The 20,556-nt window shown below is 42.4% G+C and overlaps 1 protein-coding gene and 1 long non-coding RNA gene across 17 annotated transcripts in view; one reads left to right on the top strand and one right to left on the bottom strand.

Moving 5' to 3' along the window:
- Window positions 1-20,556, bottom strand: part of LOC121629261 (interferon-induced very large GTPase 1-like) — a 755,663-nt gene that overhangs the window by 120,254 nt on the left and 614,853 nt on the right. The window contains exon 13 of one of the 16 annotated variants that reach the window (XM_041969018.1): window positions 14,672-20,490. The exons of the other annotated variants lie outside the window; for them this stretch is intronic. Within the exon in view, the coding sequence (XP_041824952.1) occupies window positions 15,631-20,490 (4,860 nt within the window). The 3' untranslated portion in view covers window positions 14,672-15,630. Of the gene's footprint in view, window positions 1-14,671; window positions 20,491-20,556 lie in introns of those variants that run through there. 16 annotated transcript variants of the gene reach the window in all.
- Window positions 1,073-13,769, top strand: LOC121629372. Its single transcript, XR_006008367.1, has 3 exons — window positions 1,073-1,083; window positions 1,242-1,248; window positions 13,695-13,769. It is a non-coding gene; the product is annotated as an uncharacterized LOC121629372 (long non-coding RNA).

The raw sequence follows: 20,556 nt of genomic DNA, 5'->3' as shown, positions 1-20,556 counted from the left end.
CCACATCCGCTTCCTGTAATGGAAGGGCTTGCAAATCTGACCTGAGTCTTGAAAACTTCTCTGCTTCATGAACACACTCGTGTGGCTCACCATCCTCTGGAGTTGGCAAATGTTCAGCTGGGTTTACTGTGTCACATCTGACCAGAGTAATATCTTCCTGCTCCAGGAGCCTATGATAATCTCTAAGTCTAGACATGGTCAGTGTGTATTTGCCATAATTCAAAAGATTTCTCAGACTATGATGGGTAAGAATTGTCACTGGATAACCCATCGTGACTGATGATGCTTTATCATACATCAGAGTAACTCCTACTAGTGCTCTGTAGCATAGTGGTAGCCCTAACTCCACTTCAGAAAATGCAGTAGAATAATAAGAAACAGGCTGAGGTCTAATTCCTGTTCCTGTGGGTTGGCAAAGAACTGCACACATGTATTTCCCTCCAGTGGAAGTGGAGACGTATAACAAAACGTTTTTGGAGTAATCAGGCAGGGCTAATGCTGGAGCTTCCTGTAGTCTTTGTTTGATTGTTTCAAATGACAGAAGGCCATCTTGAGTCCAAGAAAGATTGCTATGAAGATGAGCAGTTCCAGTATCTTTAATCATAGCTCTCAATGGTCCTGTTAAGCTGGCGTAGTTCTTCACCCAGGCTGATGAATAGCCGGTGATCCCCAGAAATGTCATCATCTCTCGGACCGTCCTTGGCTTTGGAGCTTTACGAATAGCTTCCAGATGACTGTCGGAGATGCTTCGGTGTCCTTGGGTTATCGTCTGTCCCAAGTAAACCACTCTCTCTTGGCAATACTGCAGCTTTTTCTGAGAGGCTTTATGTCCCTTCTCCGCCAATATCTGCAGTAGTTTGATGGAGTCTTTGTGACACGTTTCCTGGTATGGTGAACAGATGATGATATCATCTACATATTGGACAACTGTACTGCTCAGTTCCTGGTCGATCTCTGCCAAGTCATCCTTTAGCACTTTGTTGAAGATGTGTGGACTGTGTTTAAAGCCTTGTGGTAATCTTTTGTATTGGTAGAATTGATCTTTGAATGTGAAACCAAACAGACCTCGGCTTTCCTCACTGAGTGGGACACTGAAGAAAGCACCACAGAGATCTAACACAGTGAAATTTGTAGCTTCTGGTGGGATTTGAGCGAGCAAGGTATGTGGATCTGGTACTTCTGCGGGGTAATCGACCACCACTTCATTTACTGCTCTTAGATCATGGGCCATACGATAAGAGCCATCCGGTTTCTTTAGGGGCAGTAGGGGCGTATTGCTTTGAGGGTTCTGTGTTATTTCCAGAATATCAGCTTTCACCAGTCCATCAATTTCCAATTCAATTTTCTGGATTGCTTCTTCTTTAAGAGGATATTGATTTCTCCAAGGAGATCTGGCTCCTGATCGAAGATCCACTTTCACTGGCTGAGCAGATTTCACCAGACCTATGTCGGTGCTGTGTCGTGACCACAGACATTCCAGAACTTGTTGCAGCATTTCTCTTCTCATGGAGTCAGAGTCCCTCATGAAGCTGAGGACCGACTCCTGTGTCATCTGCACCACTTGTGGTTTGCCATAGCCTTGAGCTGAAATCATAATCTTAATGAATTGATCATCCTTGCTTCTCCAGATGAGATGATTCTCTTTTAGTGGTACAAAGATAGCTTTCTCTGCTTCCGCCATCATCTCTCCATCATCTTCTGCTATCTTCAAAGTTAAATGTGGAACACTTTTTGGGATGTCATGTTCTCTGTTCAGATAATCGTACTTGGTTATCTTCATAGCTGCTCCTTGAGGTCCCAGAATTATACAGCTTGATTGCAGTTGCACTTGCTTTGGTTGGCGGCTCAGCCACTCCTCCGGATCCGATTTAGCAGCATCCTTGAAGTACTTGAGTGTACAGTGAAATGGATGTCCTGGAGCTCTTCCACAAGGTGTTTTGGCTACAATGAACTTTTCCCATAGGGTAGCAGGTTTCAAAAGTTCTGGACTAAGGTCGCCAATCCAAAAGACTGCAGAAGCATCAATCTCTGTTGTCATTACCAACTGATGATAAGATCCCTCTGGTACATCCACCAAACATCCGTCTGGAGTACATTTTATTATGCAGTTCAGTGTACATAGAGCATCTCTTCCCAAGAGTGCAATTGGGGTCTGCTGCGACACCAATATGGGCATTGTTATCTTGCGATTTTTATAGCAAAGCTCAAATGGTTTTTTGAGAGGTATCAGCTGTTTCACACCCTCGAACCCGATCGTCCGTATCAATTGATTAGACATGGGGAGATGTATATGTTAGAGAAGACCTTAAAAATGTACAAGTAATAAAGGACAGGTACTTCTTCCCACAGTATTAAAATAGGCAGGTACTAATTTCCCACTTTCCTAATTAATAAGGTACTGTTCCACACATTTTCTTTCTACCTTTCTCTTTAGGGTCTTCCCCTGCGTGTTCTTTGATGGATCAAAATATGACAGACTACTTCTCTCAGTTAACTAATTTATTAATTACAATTGATATGAGAAATGTGCAAATACAGAATTCTGGATTCGTATTCTCTGTCCCCTGGACTAATACAATACGGAGTCTGCTGCTGTTACAGTCAGAACTCCCTCTAACTGATCCTGGAATCCTTATATAGGGGTCTGAATATACACAGTTTTGCTGACAAATGCTGCAGTTGCAGAAGTCTGGTTGGCTGCAGTCACAGGTCGACCACATGCAGATGTCTACCCCCCTCCTTGTGACACCCATCCATTTGGTGGCTTCTTGTGTTCTGGAAAACAGGGACAAAGAAACCACACACAGACAAACAAGGGATTTCCTCTGAACTCCGGTTGACCCAGAAATTTCCCTTAAGTGTAACATCTCCCATGCTGTTTTTGTTAGAACCGTACCTGGCTCTGCTACAGACACACCCACTCCTGCCAGGCATCAGCGCAGCCAATCTCCGGCATACTAACCAGATACACCTGTAATCAATCTACGCACCAGGCTTCAAATACTCCAGCTCCCCTCTCAGTCCTCGTCGGACCTCGTTTCCATTTAGATGGATATTCCTACTCACCCCTTCCCGGTTACAACTTAGCTGGATATTCTCCAGACTCCTGTTTGGCTTCCTGGTTTTCCACTCTTCGTAAAGCTCCCTTGAGAAAGTATTCGCATCTGAATAAATCCTACTTAACTCTGATCTGTCTCAGTGGGGTCCTTCCTAACAGAAGGTCCGACCGATAAAAGAAAAAAAAGACGGATGGATTCCACCTCGAGCCATTATTCTGGTGACCCGCAACTATGAAGCGGATTCCTACTACAGTGCTCTCTCCACATTGAAATGAACCCTAACAGGTACCCCACTGATCGAGCCAAGATTGCTTACATCATATCCCTTGTTTCAGGACCAGCACTCCAGTGGGCTGACGCACTCTGGCAACAAGGCGGCAACGTAACCCAATCCTACCCTCAATTCACAAGACACTTTCAGGAAGTGTTTGGGATTTCCCCCGGAGACGCCACTGTGCAGGAAAGATTATTTCGTCTCCAGCAGGGATGCACTTCTATTACTGAACATGTCCTGCAGTTCCGTACTTTAGCCGCATCTAGCGGTTGGAATGAGGCAGCCCTGCTCACACACTTTCGGATGAGTTTGGAACCATCGCTCCTTCTCCAACTCACAGCCCAAGATGACAGCCTAGGTTTGGAGAAGTTCATCCAGCTTGCCATTCAAGTGGCTCACAGAAGAGAAAGCTGCCTACGTGATCTACCGCCTACCGCTGCAACCTCAGCTGCCGAGGACGTGGAACCCATGCAGGTTAATTCCACGCGTCTTACCCCGGCAGAGCCGACGCCTTACAAACGGACTTTGTCTCTACTGTGGCCAGGCTAATCACCGTATAGAATCCTGCCCAGTTCAATCCCCACATCCTCGGGTGAGTCTGGCATCTGCCTTTTCTATTCCTGCAAGACCCCTTACAACACCTGTAACGTTGTGGTCACCATGTGGTTCTCTGACAGTCATGGCCCTCCTCGATTCCGGCTCAGAGGGGAACTTCATCTCCGGCTCCTTAAAACAACGTCTCCAGCTCCGATGTTATCGCTGCCCTGTTCCGTTTACCATCCAGACCATCACCGGCAAGAAACTCACCCAACGCGCTACCCATCTACAAACCCCACCTTTACGCCTTGGTGTAGGTTGCCTACACCGAGAGGAAACGCAGTTTTTGGTGTTGGAGTCATGTACCTTTGACATCATTCTGGGAAGACCATGGCTTGAACGACATGCTCCCATCATCTCCTGGAAAACTGGGGAAGTCCTCCGATGGGGCACCGGTTGTGACGCAACCTGTTTTCCTCAGCGACCACGACCCACTCCACCCAGCAGAATTACACTAGGCGCCACCACTGTTGAAAGCCCTGATGTTCCCGCAGTCCAACCTCTTCCTACTGCATATTCACTTTTCCAAAATGTCTTTTGTCCTTGCAAAGTGGCACAGTTACCCCCTCACCGTCCCTGGGACTGTGCCATCGAGCTAATTCCCGGAGGTAAGCTTCCAACTGGCCGCATCTATCCCCTATCCATCCCGGAAAATAAAGCCATGGAGAGCTACATATCCGAAGCACAGGCACAGGGCTACATTCGACCCTCCACGTCACCGGCGGCATCCAGCTTCTTCTTTGTGGGAAAGAAGGATGGGGGACTCAGACCATGTATAGACTATCGAGCTCTAAACGAAATCACAGTCAAGTATAAACATCCCCTTCCATTGGTCCCCTCAGCCCTTGAAACCCTGCGAGGAGCTTAAGTATTCAACAAACTAGATCTGCGCAGTGCTTACAATCTCATTCGGATCCGACACGGATGTGAATGGAAAACAGCCTTCATCACGCCCACTGGTCACTACGAATATCTGGTCATGCCCTACGGTCTTGCTAACGCTCCCTCAGTGTTTCAAGGATTCATGAATGAGATTTTCCGTGATATGATAAACCGCTTCCTCCTGGTTTATATTGATGATATCCTTATCTTCTCCCCAGATCTCTCGGCCCACATCTGTCATGTCAAACAGGTCCTGGAACGACTCAGAGCACATCGTCTGTTCTTGAAGGCGGAAAAATGTGTATTTCATCAGACGACTATCGACTTCCTGGGGTATATCGTGGAACCTGACGGTGTGAAGATGGACAACAAGAAGGTGCAAGCAGTCCTAGACTGGCCCAAACCCGACACCATCAAAGCCCTCCAACGCTTCCTGGGATTCGCCAACTTCTACAGACGCTTCATACGTAACTACAGCACCCTAACCAGTCCCCTCACCGCTATGCTCAAAGACAAGCCACACATTCTTTCCTGGTCTCCAACGGCAGAAACCGCCTTCAAGTCCCTAAAACAAGCCTTTATCGATGCACCTGTCCGGCAGCATCCAGATCCTGATCTCCCCTTCTGTGTCGAAGTGGATGCGTCTACCACTGGTGTCGGTACTGTTCTATCACAGCGGGCTGGACAACTGCCTCGCCTCCGTCCATGCGCCTTTTATTCCAAAAAGCTCAGCCCAGCAGAACAAAACTATGACATAGGCAATCGTGAGCTGCTGGCCATCAAACTAGCACTTGAAGAATGGCGACATTGGCTGGAAGGATCACAACACCCCTTCGAGGTTTTAACAGATCACAAAAACCTAGCCTATATCCGTGAAGCATGCCGATTGAACCCCCGACAGGCAAGGTGGGCTCTCTTCTTTACTAGATTCAACTTCACTATTACTTATGTTCCAGGTTCCAAGAATCGTCGGGCTGATGCTCTGTCCAGACTCTGTGAGAAAGCAGAACAACCTGATGAACCTGAACCCGTCCTGCCTCCACAGTTAGTGGTTGGCGCCATCCAGTGGGCTCTGGAGGAACAAATCAGAGAAGCACTAACTAACCATCCTGCACCACCTAACACCCCACCTGGTCGTCTCTTTGTTCCTATAGATCTAAGACTGGCCCTCATCGAGTCAGCGCATAAGTGTCCTGGTACAGGTCATCCAGGTTCTCAAACCACACTGGCCTTGCTGAAGTCTCGCTTTTGGTGGCCAGGGATGTCCGTCCAGGTGCGCCGATTTGTTGCCGGATGCGCGGATTGTGCTCAGGCCAAAAGTCCTCGACATCTCCCAGAAGGAAAATTATATCCCCTGCCGATTCCAAGAAGACCTTGGTCTCACTTGGCGGTTGATTACCTCACAGACTTGTCGTCCTCTCAAGGTAACACCTGTATACTGGTCGTGGTGGATAGGTTTTCTAAGGGATGTAAATTAATACCATATTCTAGTATTCCCACAGCTGCGGACACCACCAAAGGCATTTTTGAAAATGTCTTTAGAAATTTTGGTCTCCCTGAAGACATAGTCTCAGATCGGGGTCCCCAGTTTATTTCATGGTTCTGGCGTTCCTTCTTATGCTTGCTGGGGGTCACAGTCCGTCTGTCATCAGGTTATCACCCGCAAACTAATGGACAAGCAGAACGCAAAATTCAAGAGGTGAGCCGTTTTCTCCGTACTTTTTGCCATGAACACCCCACGTCTTGGTGTGAGTTCCTGCCATGGGCAGAATACGCCCAAAACTCTCTTCGTCAGGCCTCCACAGGAATAACACCGTTCGAGTGTTTCTTGGGTCATCAGCCACCGCTCTTTCCATGGAATGGTGAGGTTTCCAACATGCCAGCGGTGGATGACTGGTTTCAACGCATCGAGCAGGTCTGGGGTCAGGCTCATCGACATCTGCAGCGGGCTGTCCGGCGCTACGCTGAACAAGCTGATCGGAGGCGTTCCCAGGAATGTACCTATGCTATAGGAGACCTGGTGTGGCTGTCCAAGCGAGATATTCGTTCATGCAACACCTGTAGGAAGCTGAGTCCCAGATACATTGGACCCTTTCGGATCGACACCCAAATTAATCCAGTCACATACCGCTTAGAATTACCTGCTACCTACAAGATCCATCCTGTATTCCATGTCTCACTGCTGAAGCCTTATTACTCTCCTCTCAATCCTTCCACAGGGTCGGGTGCGGCGGCAGTTCCCCCTCCTCCGCCTCCACTTCCCCTGGACTCTGAGGATGGGACGGTGTACGCCATCCGGGGCATCCTTGATTCTAGGCGGCGACGCGGGCGCCTGGAGTATCTGGTCGATTGGGAGGGCTACGGACCTGAGGAGCGGTCTTGGGTGCCCGGGGATGACGTTCTGGACCCATTCATGCTCAGGGAATTCCATCTGCAGAATCCCAGCCGCCCTCAGCCTCGTCCCCGTGGCCGGCCCCGACGTCAGTCCTGTCCTCGCCCCGGTGTGGCTCCTGGAGGGGGGGGTACTGTACTCCAGTACTCCAGCTCCCCTCTCAGTCCTCGTCGGACCTCGTTTCCATTTAGATGGATATTCCTACTCACCCCTTCCCGGTTAAGACTTAGCTGGATATTCTCCAGACTCCTGTTTGGTTTCCTGGTTTTCCACTCTTCGTAAAGCTCCCTTGAGAAAGTATTCGCATCTGAATAAATCCTACTTAACTCTGATCTGTCTCAGTGGGGTCCTTCCTAACAGTTTTATTGGCAACACAGTGTTAGTCAGCCTCTCACATGTTCTTCTCACTCACCCCATATGAAGAGTCTCATTGTTGCTTAAGCACACTGTCAGTAAGTATATGAGCTTAAAGATAAGAGATAGTCAATATGATTAACATAGTAAGAATATAAATGAAAATACGTAGCACACTTAAATAATTCCTTGATGAGTATCCCTATAAATTTATTTACATATAGCATCTTCAGGCCTAAGGCAGGTGAAAGCGGCTCCGCAGTCCGGCATTACTTCTACCGGTCGGTCATTTACTTTCACCTTTATTGTTGGATCTTGCTCTGGCCTTGACACTACCAGCTGACACCTCCCTTTCAGGTCCTCTGGGCATCCCTAGTACCCAGGATCGGGGCCCCTGTAGGGGTTCACCGGTCCTTGGGACGGCCGTGACTGTCCTCTGGGTCGCCCTCGGTTGTTGTCTCTGGGAAAACTTTCTCCTAAGCTGTTGCAGTTGCGAACAAAATGGTCAGGCGAACCACAATTATAGCACACTTCAGGCTGCTGTTGAGAGCGTGGAGCAAAATTTCTTCCTCTCCCGAAATTTCCTCTTCCTCTTCCTCTCCAGGTCTGTGGCAGGCCATAAACTGGTGGTGAGAAACAGTTGACTGGAGGCCATGGTGCAGACTGAGGTGGTTGGAACTGTACTTTATCCGGCTGCCGCTGTGGTGATGGTTGATTTAACGATGGCAGGCTCTGGATAACCACTGCTTGTGTTTTCTCCTTCATTTTCGAATCCACCAGCTGTATTTGATTCAGTTTCCTGAGAGTCTCTTGGTCTTGCTCTTTCTGATCATGCTTTTTCTTCCTGAACAGTTCCACTTGGTGAGCAATGTGGTCTGTATAAATTGCTTTGGTCATGCTGTTAAGACCGACCACTTTGCAAGCTTGCTTCTCACAGGTTGAGGCAGCCCCTTCTGAATGTTGGCCCGCAGAATCGATTGTTCCATTTGGTTCAGATCTGGATCATTTCCTGTTACATCTCTCCATGTTTGATGAGCTCTAGAGACATAGGATCTTGGATTCTCCTCCTGGCCCAATGGCTCAATAAAAATTTTGTCAGGGTGGACATTTGTCGTAAATGTCTCTTTTAGAGCTCTCCATGCTCTGCCTCGATTTGCTGCAAACAGTTCTGGGTCGTATACAGATGTCCCCACATAACGACCAAGTCCCGCTTTCTGCAGAATGTCCTCCATGGCAGGAACTCCTAAGATGTTAGCCAAAAGTCGTTTTACATCTCCTGTAGCCAGCTGTATTCCCACGCAGATCTGCTCCAATTTAGAAATCCACGGATGTGCTCCATCGTGAAGAGACTGTAATTTCTCCAAAATGTCAGACAAATCAGTGTTTTGCCAGGGTTTATACTCCAAGTTCTGTCCTCGGACGACCACTGGACACATCTTGCCGACCGGCTTTCTTCTTCTTGGGCGGAAGAAATATGTCGCCTGCGGCTTTTTAGAAAGCTTCCTGTAATTGGTCCTCAAGCACCTGTTGGTCCTCTTGGCTGCTGGCTTCCTCCAAATATGAAAGACATCGATCTACGCTCTTTTCAAGTTCTATCAGCACTTGTTGGCTATCATCTTTGGTTGCTGTACTCGTGGTAACTGGATAAAACTCTTCTGATGGAGAAGGGCTATCACTCTCTTCTTCATCGCTATAACTGTCAGAGCTATCAGAAGTGTCATTTTTAATATCCTTTTTCTTTCGTAGCTCCGCTCCTTTTCTTTCTGCTTTGGCCAATATCTCTCTTATGGCAGAGTTGTATCCGTCTCTGGCTTCCTCCAGATCACTGTGAGCCTTGTCTCCAGGTTTCTTCTTTGTTGTCTTCTTTTTACTCTTGAGGCTTGGATACATGTGAATGGTCGTTGTTGCTTGTCCCGTTTCTATTATTTGGTTGGCATCATCAGTAACATGATAACTGCCTTCATGGGAAATCACTGGGAGCTGAGGATAGACATCCTAAAATTTCACTTCTTTCTCATATGGTGGGGGGCTCTTTACTACAACTGTGTGAGAGAAGGGCGTGTTAATCTCTGCCATTAATTTCTCTGTGGCCTTTTTGATCTGTGAGATGTCTTCTCTCTGTTTTTCTTCCTTCTCTTTTGTTGCTTTCAGAAGTCTCTGTCGCTCCTTATCGAACAGCTGAAGAACTTCCAGCTCCGTTTGTCGCTTGTCATGACGTTTCTGTCCTCTCCTTCCCTTCTTCTGGTCTGCTTTGTAAGTAGTCACCAGCACTTGAACTGTTTTGATTACCTCTGGATTGAGTGTCCCCTCGATCGGCCATGGGCGGTCGATGCTTGGCCAGCTCCGGTTCCACTTTTATGAAATCTTGGCTATACCTTTAATAAGAGGGTTGCTCTGCTGGACTAAATCAACTGGAGTAATTACTGCTGAAGTTTTGTCATCCTTCTCTGACATGATGCCAACTTTCTATAATTTTTTAATTTATGAGTTAAAAGGAAATTTCTAAAAAGTAGTATATCCAATACTACGTTATTACACTCAATTTCTTTTTGTTTGTGTTGTTTTTATTTATTTATTTATCTATTTATTTATTTCGGTTTCACAAACCTGCAAAACAAATTTACCAACTTCAGAGGAAACCAAAAAGCCTTTACTTATTAACAGAACAAAATCACATCAAAAACCGCATTGTAATATCAGTAAACCATTCTTTCAATAGTCCATTTAAACCTTTGATGATTTATCACTTTAATATGAATAAATGAGTAATAAAATATTTTACCAGTCAATCAGTAGCCAAGCTTTTCTGTCGGAGTAAATATACCATGTACTCTCTGATATGTGTCTTCTAGTATGTATATGCACCACTAAAGTGTGTTATGTTCACTTGAGTTTTAACAAAAAAAATAAAAAAAACAAAGATACCATGTTTGTATGTATTGAAACAACTATACATTGATATATATATAAAGCAGGTGACAAGATGTTTGTGGATAAAATGCACACTAGCCTTAAGCAGTTCAGGGGAGATGTGTCATCCAGCCCAGATGGGTGACTGCCACACCCTTGAGGCCTCGGAGAGCCTGGTCTGTTCAGCTCTGATTTGACTCTCGATCCAAATAAATCATATAAAGAAAACAAACAAAAATTCAGTATGCCATAATTCAAAACAATTTATAAACGTAACAACACAAAGATTATTAAAGGCTAAAGGAGGAGTTAACTTAATCTCCCTCCCTTTTCTCTCTCTTTTTTTTTTTTTTTAATAAACAAATTTTAGTCTTTGTTGGCCTCTTTAAAGAAAAGGTAAAAAACTACAAGAAATATAAGGCTTTATTTTCCCATAGTTTAAATATAAAAACAGGAAAAGGTGAAAAAAAAAAAATAATAATAATGGGTCTGCTACCCCTCAGCTGCTCATGGCAGAGAGAGAGATAAACTTCTTAAAAAAGAGGAAAGAGGCCTATGTTCTGCCTAGAGGAAAAAGGGTCAGAGATGACAGACCTTCCTGTAGTGTAACTAAAAATTCTATAAGCATTCCGGAGCCAGGTGAACTTAGATAAACAATCTGCTCCCACTCTACCACTTAAAGAGAGCAGCTGTGACAGCGGTAAAAATAGTAAATGTGACTACCCTAAGGAAAAATAGTCTCACAGTCATCTCTTAAAATGTCCTGTACCCCTTAAGTGTACTTCTAAATCCTCTTATAGAACTAATGCACTATCTTACCAATACTTCCACAAATAAGATCATAACAATAATGCACACCTTTGCATAAAATAATAAAGACTAAACATTGTCTGAGCAAACATGTACAGCAGAAAATCAGCTACAGGCATTAAATCACACCAGCAGAACGCTCACACACCCAGACAGACACGCATGCTGACTCCAAAAGCTGTCTTTACTGCTCTTTTTTATATCAGTACAGATTAAGCAAGTGATATGTGCATGCTGGTTGTAACACAGTGAAATAAACTCTGTCCCTGTTTTCCATCCAAATTAGACACAGAAACTCATTTTCTCGTGATGTTAAAGAAACACCCTCATAATTTTCTGTAGTGCTTCATAAGAGGAGAACACAAAAAATATGTGTCCAGATATGTGCAAGGCAATTAATAATATTTTAGCCACTAACAGAACATTCACACATATACAAAAGTCCTTTTTGAGGAAAATCTATTAAATTATTGCCAAAATAATAGTCTGTCTGCCAAAGTGCAGACGCTCATTATTACAATTAAAATTTTTAGAAAAAATTCCTCATAAAAGGCTCATTTTTCCGAAGGTTTATTGAGTTACCTCTGAAAAGTCTGCCCATCGAAATACAGAAGCATTTCAATAGCAGTTCATTAGATTATTATTTATTAGAAAACCCTTCGAAAAGAATTTATCATTAAAAAGTTATAGAAACACAAACATGCATTGAAAACTTTAATTTTGCTCAGACCACACCCCAGCTGAACACACACACGCACACATCAGACACTCTAGCAGAGTTATGCACACACAGCGGCTCCTATCATACACACACACACACACACACACACACACACACAGCTGTTCTCACTCAACCTCACACCAACACCCTCTCAGTCAGCGCTGACTCAACTCTTTTTACTTTTATATGCCTCACAAAATCTTCTTCTCCTCTTAATCTTAATTCCTTAAAAATCCTACAATTTATCTATCAAATTCTTATCCCAGGCCTGAGATTCTTACACTCTTGCTTTTTAAATTTACACCACTAATCGCTCTAAACTAGAGTCCAAATGACACCGAACAATTTATTTATTCTTATGTCTTACGATTCAAAGGGTTTCGGGCCCAGACCCTGAATTTGCATAAATTCATAAACTTTCAAATGTACATTTTAGAAACTCCAAAAACTCAAAACACTTCACTATTTCTGAGGCTTACCCATCTCTTTTCTTGTTATAAGCACAGGATCTCTCTGTCCTCACTATAAATTTCCCCGCAGCCTTTATGCTGCTTGTCTGCTTCTTTTCTCTTGTTTCTCCTTTTTCTACATCAATTACCCCCCTTTCTCCACTTCGCCTGTGATATGGAGAGAAAAAACAACTTAAAATAAATTTAGCAGAGTCACCTGTATAGACAACAATTCCACAAACATACCCACACAGAACTTTGCGGAGTGACCCCCTTTCCTCTCCCCAGAAAAGCAGAGAAAAACACACCTGTCTTTCAGATTGCCCTCTGGAAGTCAGCTGAAAGAAAAAAGGCACTGCATAACCAGAATTTCGTGACGTCAGATTTGATGTATCTTGATCAGGAGATGTGGAAAAATTGGCTTTCAGGCAAAAACGTCTCTGGACGCTGACTTGAGTAATAAAAAGAAGTTTATTACAAAAGTTCAGACATCAAAACAGATTTCTGCAGCAAAATCTGGAGGTCCCAAAACCAGAAGGAAGACCTAAAGATCTGATGTGTCGTTCTGTCTTATATAGGGTTTAAACAAAGAAAATTCCTCAGTCCTGTGTCCTCCAATCATAGAGTTTGCCTATAGGATGCTCATTTGCATGGAATGCATGTTCTTGTGTCAATCCAGTCTGTAGGACAGAGAACCTTATATGGTAAAAACTTGAGTGTGTACCATACAAATGCTATGCTTAGATACCTCACAGCTCCAGAGCTGTAGGTTGGAGACCCCTGATGTAGTGTTTGTAAACCAAAATTTTACTGTATTTTCTTTATATAGCTGTAGGCCTTTTTTTAAAGGAAAGAGAGATTTTGCATTCAAAATGCAAGATTGATTTAGGTTTTTTTGGACTGATTACCTCCGTTTAGTTCATTCCTTTTTCAGCTAATTCTTCTATCTTTAGTTATGTTATTTTTTTTCTTTTGGATTTTTAATATTGATCCTATATTTTAATCTTTAAGTTGGATAACTGACAAATGTTTCAGAACCAGTTCTACAGAGTTTCCTTTTGGACTGACCCAAAGCTGGACTTTTTATCTCATGCCATATCACCGCAAGCCATTCACTGTCCATTCTCACCACCAGCCGAGCCACCTGATCCAAATCTTCGGACCACCACGTGACAGATCTTCTGGTCTTCTTGGGAGTCCACCGGGATCCAAACCACCTGTGCCATCTTCCTAATTTGCCCGGGAGAGTCACCACAATGGTCGTAAGTCGGCTCTATCCAAACAGAACCGGACGAGTCCTGCTCAGATCAATTCTCTGCTTGTCTGCAAAAGGAATGGTTGGTGTGCTGTCCAGATTTTTAGTTAAGTAGTTCTACACCTTATAGTTAAACTTCCAGCTTTAAACAGATGAAATTCAGTTTTCCTTCTTTCTCTTTTAAGATTCAGCGATCCTTTGTTTTTTCAGTTTTCTTAAACATTAGTTGAATTAACACTACAGGTTAATTAACTTTTTTTCACTTCTTGCACACATTTCATTCATTTTGACACATTACATGATCTTGAAATAAGATCCTGGTTTGAACACCATATTCTGCATTTTACAATGTTTGATTCATTGCGGAGTCCTTTGTAAATACTTTTTTTTCATTTATGCATAATTAGACTAGTAATACAAATTTCATATTTATCCTAAACTGGTCTGGTTATTGTGATCTCCTCCTTTGAGTCATGTTATGGGTCCCTTCGAATTAAGAATTCACGATATTAGCGTCCTGCGACTGATTGAGTGATAACTAGTTGATTTGACTAGCTTGAAATAATTGATGTATTAAATTAATTAATTTAGTACTCTAATGGTGTCCACACAGCAATTAGATAAGGATAAAGCTGTGTGTCTAGTGGTGCTCATTGAGGAACACTACTGTTTTGTGTAATTTCTGACCAATTTCCAAACTTCCTTTCATTTAAAAAATCTTAGAGAGGATTATTTATACACAGATAAAAGTGATTTTAAAGTTAAATAATGTTTTTAAGGTCTTTCAATCTGGTTTTAAGTCTCTTCATAGCACCGAGTTGGCTCTACCGAGGGTTGTTAATGATCTTTTATTAGCTACAGATTGTGGTGACCATGTGATCTTGGTTTAGTTGGATTTAAGAGTAGCCTTTGACACTATTAAGATGCTGAAATAATAGCTGATTGTGGAAAAAGTTCATTTGTTACATCAATGGACATGTATTTTCTGTTAGAAAGAAAATTTATTCAGGCAATGAACAATGGATTTTCAAATATGGAAATTATAGGATAATTAAAAAGATAAAGTACAGAAAAGTTGCAAACAAAACTGATATCTCAAAGCAAAGATTTGATGCCTGACATTGTGAAAGTTGTTTTTAAAGTTGTTTAAAAAAACTGACAAAGCTCATTTGTCAGTTTTCATTTGTAAACTGACAAATGAGGCACTTTAGTCAGTTACAAATGTTTGTTGCTTGTGAAAAAATGAAAAACAAAGTTTTTCCCTCATGACCTTTAAAACAGTAATAGTTCAAATAAATGCTCCATGTTCTCTGATAAATTCTTTCTCAGATGAGCAAATCAATAAGCAATTAAAAATGTACAAACTGCAAAAGGTAATGTTTATGACTTTTTCAGTAAAATGAAATAAATCACACATGACATGATCTCTAAGTTCAACATGTTGCATCTTTTCACTGATTTTTAGACTAACAAATAACAATTAATACATATAAGGTTCATGTTATTAATGTTTGATTAGATTTTAAAGTGTAAGTTAAAATATAGTAAAAACAAAAAATAAAAACTGTAAAATCAGACCTAACGTTATTGTGTCTTAAGAAATGAAAAAGTGTTTCAATTGATAAAAAGAATTTTTTATATTATTTATAAACACCATATCATTCATCTCTATAATAACCATCCCTTTCATGACCAAATAGGTTAGATGTTTTTAGAACTAAATAAAAGATTATAGAAACAACATTGTCCTCTCTTTCAGATCTTTTTCTATGATCTTCTCATCACAATGTTTCTAAATTTTATATTTTATTTTATAGAGCTTGAGTAAATATTGAACAAATAGATATGTAGCCACTGATATTGGATCAGATGCTATTCAAGTCATATTTTTTCTTTGTAATGGACAGTCAATGTGGACTCCGTTTTCTCACTGCTTCACCATATCATCTAGACTTTTGATCGCTTTTTTTCTTGTGTACTTTCTCCATTCATTGGGAATTTGTCCTTTACCCTGGAATTTCAAGTTATAGAAGTCCTCCAGTTTTTTCTGAAAGTGACATACAAACCATTTCCAGTATGTTAGCTTAGATTCATCAGCAGTAATTCTCCATGAAGCATACGGATCCCCAGCAGTTGGATACTGTTTGTAAGGAACCGACTTCATTGAGTCATGACTGGGGTAGAAGCTTCTGTCACTTCCAACTAATGTGGTGCAGAAATCAATAACCAGATCCACTGTGCCTCTTATGTGCCATCCTTTCACTCCAGAGGGTCGATGAAAAGGAACATTGTGTTTATCAGGACTGTGGTCCTTCAGGGTGTTGGTGCAAACAGCTGCACAGAAAGGACAGCGTTCCCAGCAGCAGTTACACAGCTGATCAATGAGGATTTGATCAGGTGTCTGCCTGCACTCCATCACTTTATCCAGTGGGAGGCGGCTCATCTCCGTAGTGACGGTTTCAAGGCCTTTCTCTAACTTTTCTTTAAGAAAGTCAAAATTGTTGATGTCTCTGAAGTTTTGACAAAAAATGGTATCAAGTGTCAGCTTGTTGTTCAGTGAGGAGGAAAACACCTTTACCCACATGTCTATGTTTCCTTCCTGCTTCTTCACTTTGTCTGTTGCATCAAACAAAGCTTGTCTGATGAGTTTATTGATGTCATCTACATTCTTCTTGAGTATTTTCAGTGCTTTTTCTTTCTGCTTTTTAAAGATGTATTTCTTCACTTCTTCTTTTATAAAAGCCTCTACTTGCTTCCTTGGATTTTGGATGTAGGTTTTGTATTTACTGAAGTCTTCTTTCTCTGCAAGTGACGTCAACACATGTTTCTCCAGGTTCAGTCTGTTCCCATTGAATGCTGGGAGACTGCATCTCATTTCTCCAGCGAGATCAACTGCAGTCTGATCAATGACGGATTCAGCAGCTGAAACCTTCAGTCTTTCACACATCATTTCTCCAAACACCACAGCAGATGAGCTTCCCTTGCAGTAGCTTTTGAAAATGTTGTAATATTCATTCTTCTTGCTGTTCAAACAGGTGAGGGCATCGTTGTTCTCTTTGTACGTCTTGTGTGACTGTAAAAGCCAACTTGTTGCACTGTCTAAAACAAACAGTAAGAGATCAACTGTAAACTCCTTCTTGAAGATATACTTTCGCTCTGATTCAAATTCTGTCACTTTCTTTTGAACATGTTTGGCCACTTCTTGTAGATAAGTTGAAGTGTAGCCTTGTGTAGCTACAGGTTTGGTCTGAATGACCTTCAGGGATTCCTGTTCCACATTGTTGATGAAGAATCTGATCACTTCCTGGTCATCATGGTGAAAGGCATTTCTAGACTCATTTTGTCCAATTTCTCCTTCTGCTGTCGAGGCATATCCTGTTATTTGTTTGAGATAATCAAGTCCAGACTTCAGAGCATCTTTCCAACCTCTCCTTGTGTTCTTGGGTTCCATCTGACTTTCTTGAGATGGTTGAGATTCATCTAAGTGTTTCTGGTATTTCTTTTTGGTTGTGTAATCACAGTAATTCCCAGTCTCTGACAGATTTCTGTATCTCCCACTGATTTTTGACTCATTGATGAGATCCCATTCAATCCCAAGGACTTGAAGGACATTAAACTGATCATCTTCCAGGTTAATGTCCTTAATGGGTATTGTATCTGAAGTTAGTTCAGCTACCCAGTGACTCCAAACATAGTCAAACTGTTTCCTGAGTTCTTCCTCATTTTCTACGACATCTTTTAACTGGTGAGCGAGCTCTTTGCTCTTTTGCAGCAGCTTGTTCTCAAACTCTGTCTTCTTGCTGTCAAGCTTTTTTCGAGCATTCTTCTGCTGGATAACTTCATCCAATTTTCTTTTCACTTCTCTAATGTGCTCCTCATGAAACTCTTTAATTTTGTTTTCAAACTGGCTCCGCCACTGAACCAACATTTCTTTGTCTCTGTCATCCTCAAAGTAAGCCACCATTTGTTTTTTTAATTCTTCATATGTTTTCTTCATTTCTTTAGAAAGATAGCTGTTCTCAATCTTGTCCAGCTGTCCCTTTACAATTTTGGGATGAAGATGGTTTTCAATTTTCAGCATCTCACTCCTGAGGGTCCAGGTCCAGTTACCGTACTGGACCTCAAGTCTTCTGTATGCTGCAATTTCTTGAGTGTTTTTGAAGCTAAACACAAAGTTTTCATTCATCAATGCATTCCAAAGATCCTGGATTTTGCTGCTGAAATGTGACAGAAGGATTCCTGTAGACTTTGAAGCCTTAGACAGGATGATGTTCTTCAGTTCTTGGACACTCTCACTATAACCAGGATTTGGAGGCGCCATTGGTGGACTTCCCTCCCATAACTGGGCAAAGTATTTCACATCCTTCTGCACATCAAATGCAATGACATCACTGAAGCACTCAACATCACACACCTCTTCCTCTGCAGCTAGTTGAGCCATCTTGTCCAGTTTTTCTTGCAACCGTCTCTTTCCGTCCATGTTTTTCTCTACAGCTGCAACATCTGTGACATTCTGGTGAACAAACACACAACTTGGGGAGAGCTTAACTTTCTTCATCCTCATGATGGCCTGAACAACAATTTGCAGGACATCTTGCATGTCAGCTGGATTCTCACCAAAGATGTTGATCAATGTCATGTTTCCCACACCAACAACAAATGTTGCCAGCTCATTGTCGTGATGAAGACTGGTGTTACCGGCCAACTCAAGGGCACGCAGTCCTTCAGTGTCCACAATCAGAACATAGTCAAACTTGTAGTCGTTCTTGATTTCATCAGAAAGTTTGACCAGCTGCATGTAGGCACCCTTGGTGCACCTGCCAGCACTCACTGCAAACTGCAATCCAAACATGGCATTCAGCATTGTTGATTTCCCACTGCTTTGTACGCCCAACACTGACAACACAAACACTCTCTGGTCACCCAGTTTCTTGATGACTTCCTGTAAAAGACTAGAGATCCATGTTAATGGAACATGACCTGCATCACCGTCCATCAGCTCCATGGGGTATCCTGATATCATCAGATCTGCTGCCAACTCAGGGTATTTAACCCAGTCAGTGTGTTGGCTTCTTGTTTGTTTCTTCTGAGACTTATGGGCTTCGTAGATCTGTCCCATTTCTCTGAAGATGTGCTCCAAGCCAAAAGTTGCTGACTGCAGCTTTTTTGACAACTGTTCAAGTTCAACTTGTTTTTCTTTTAACTCTGCAGATTTATTATGTTTCTTCTTCAAATCCAAGACCTCAGACCACGTTTCATCATAGTTTTGGAGAATTGAAGAGAGATCATCAGTGGAGAGGCCATCTATTAGGATCTGAGTCCACTTCAGGAAATATTCTTTGTCTTTAGATGGTAGATTCAGGAGGCTTTTAGTGAATGACTTCATCAGTTCACTACAGGAAGCATCACATTGTTTCTGTCGTATTTCCATCAGTTGTTTTCCCTTCCGTTCTTTTTCTTTCTCAATGTTTCCTTTGAGGTGATACAGCTCTTTGTTTATTCTGCACCAGTTATGCCAAAGTTGTCCTTCACAAGGAAGAAATGTATCTTTGATCTTGGAAATATCCATCCCCCCAATCATTTTCACCATTTCCATGGCAGCAGATTTACCTTTTTGGCAGACTAAGTCATTTTCATCCACTCTGATCCCAGAGACCTTGGTCAAAGATTCAAGCTGGAAGGTTGTATGTGGTCCAGATAAAATCTTTCCAATAATCTGTTTCAGCTCTTCAGAAACATCTGACTGGCTTCTGTCCTTCAAACCCAGTTTGTATTTTCCTTTTATCTGATCTACTTCACAATCATTATCAGCAATGAGACAAATCAGAGGTTTTGTGGTCTTTATAAGGGATGAAACAACTGTCCAACTTTTTTCACTTTTCTCCAGAGTTGGCAGCAGAAGAACAATAACTGAAGATTTTTCAGTCAGTATTTCACGCTGTTTTTCAATCAACAGAGAATCACCGTGAAGATTACAGAAGGCAACGCAGTCAGTGAAGGAATCATTGGGTTTTCCAGCAGGACAGTACCAGGCAATCTCTGCCACACCATCCATCAAATGACGAGATTTGGTGCTACCTGGACAGTTTCTGTGGAAGAAGGTGCTGTGACGATCGTTGATCAAAGTGTTCATCAGCTGAGATTTAGACAGAGACAGTGAACCCAGACGGAAAAATGACACCAATGGTGTCTCAGCTTTGCAGACTGGCATGCTCTTCATGCTGATAGTTTTAGATTCACCTTGAGTTTTCTTCCATGTTTTGGTTATTTTTCTGAATGTCCACAGAGGACACTCAATATCCATTGAGACAGGATCAGGAACAAACAAAGGTAGGGCATACTGACACTGTGACAACTTTGTGATCATGTTCTGCTTAAGGAAGCTATCTGAGCAGGAAAATACGGCCATTTGTACATCCATTGGGTGCACCTGAGCCTGTTTTGATGGATGAAAGTCTTCACTGGTGGCCAAAAAAACATCAATGTCATCTGCATCAATACTGTCAGACTCTGGAAGAACCTCTGGATGGCTCACCTCAGAGCTTTCTTGTCTTGCTGGAATATATCTGGCTCTGTAATCTAACATCATTAACCTCTGAAGAAACATTTGAGCTAAATCTTTCTCACAGGTTCCATTGCTCTGTTTCAAAGGTGGACTTATTTTTAGAAAGTTTGCTGGTGACATTTTTTGTTGATAGCTGTCCTGAAGGTGAAGTCTGCAGAGAAGTATCTCTGTTTCTTCTAGAAGTTTTTCCTTTTTATGTTCTCCAGTAAGAATCACTGACTCCTATAAATGGTGAAAAATTAATAATTTAGTGTTTAGGACAAAATGAATGATTTTGCTTCCCACTGT

Source organism: Melanotaenia boesemani, chromosome 2, assembly GCF_017639745.1.
Source record: "Melanotaenia boesemani isolate fMelBoe1 chromosome 2, fMelBoe1.pri, whole genome shotgun sequence".
Taxonomy (NCBI): Eukaryota; Metazoa; Chordata; class Actinopteri; order Atheriniformes; family Melanotaeniidae; genus Melanotaenia; species Melanotaenia boesemani.
The sequence above is the reverse complement of the archived record's forward strand: the minus strand, read 5'-3'. Positions and strand labels throughout refer to the sequence as shown.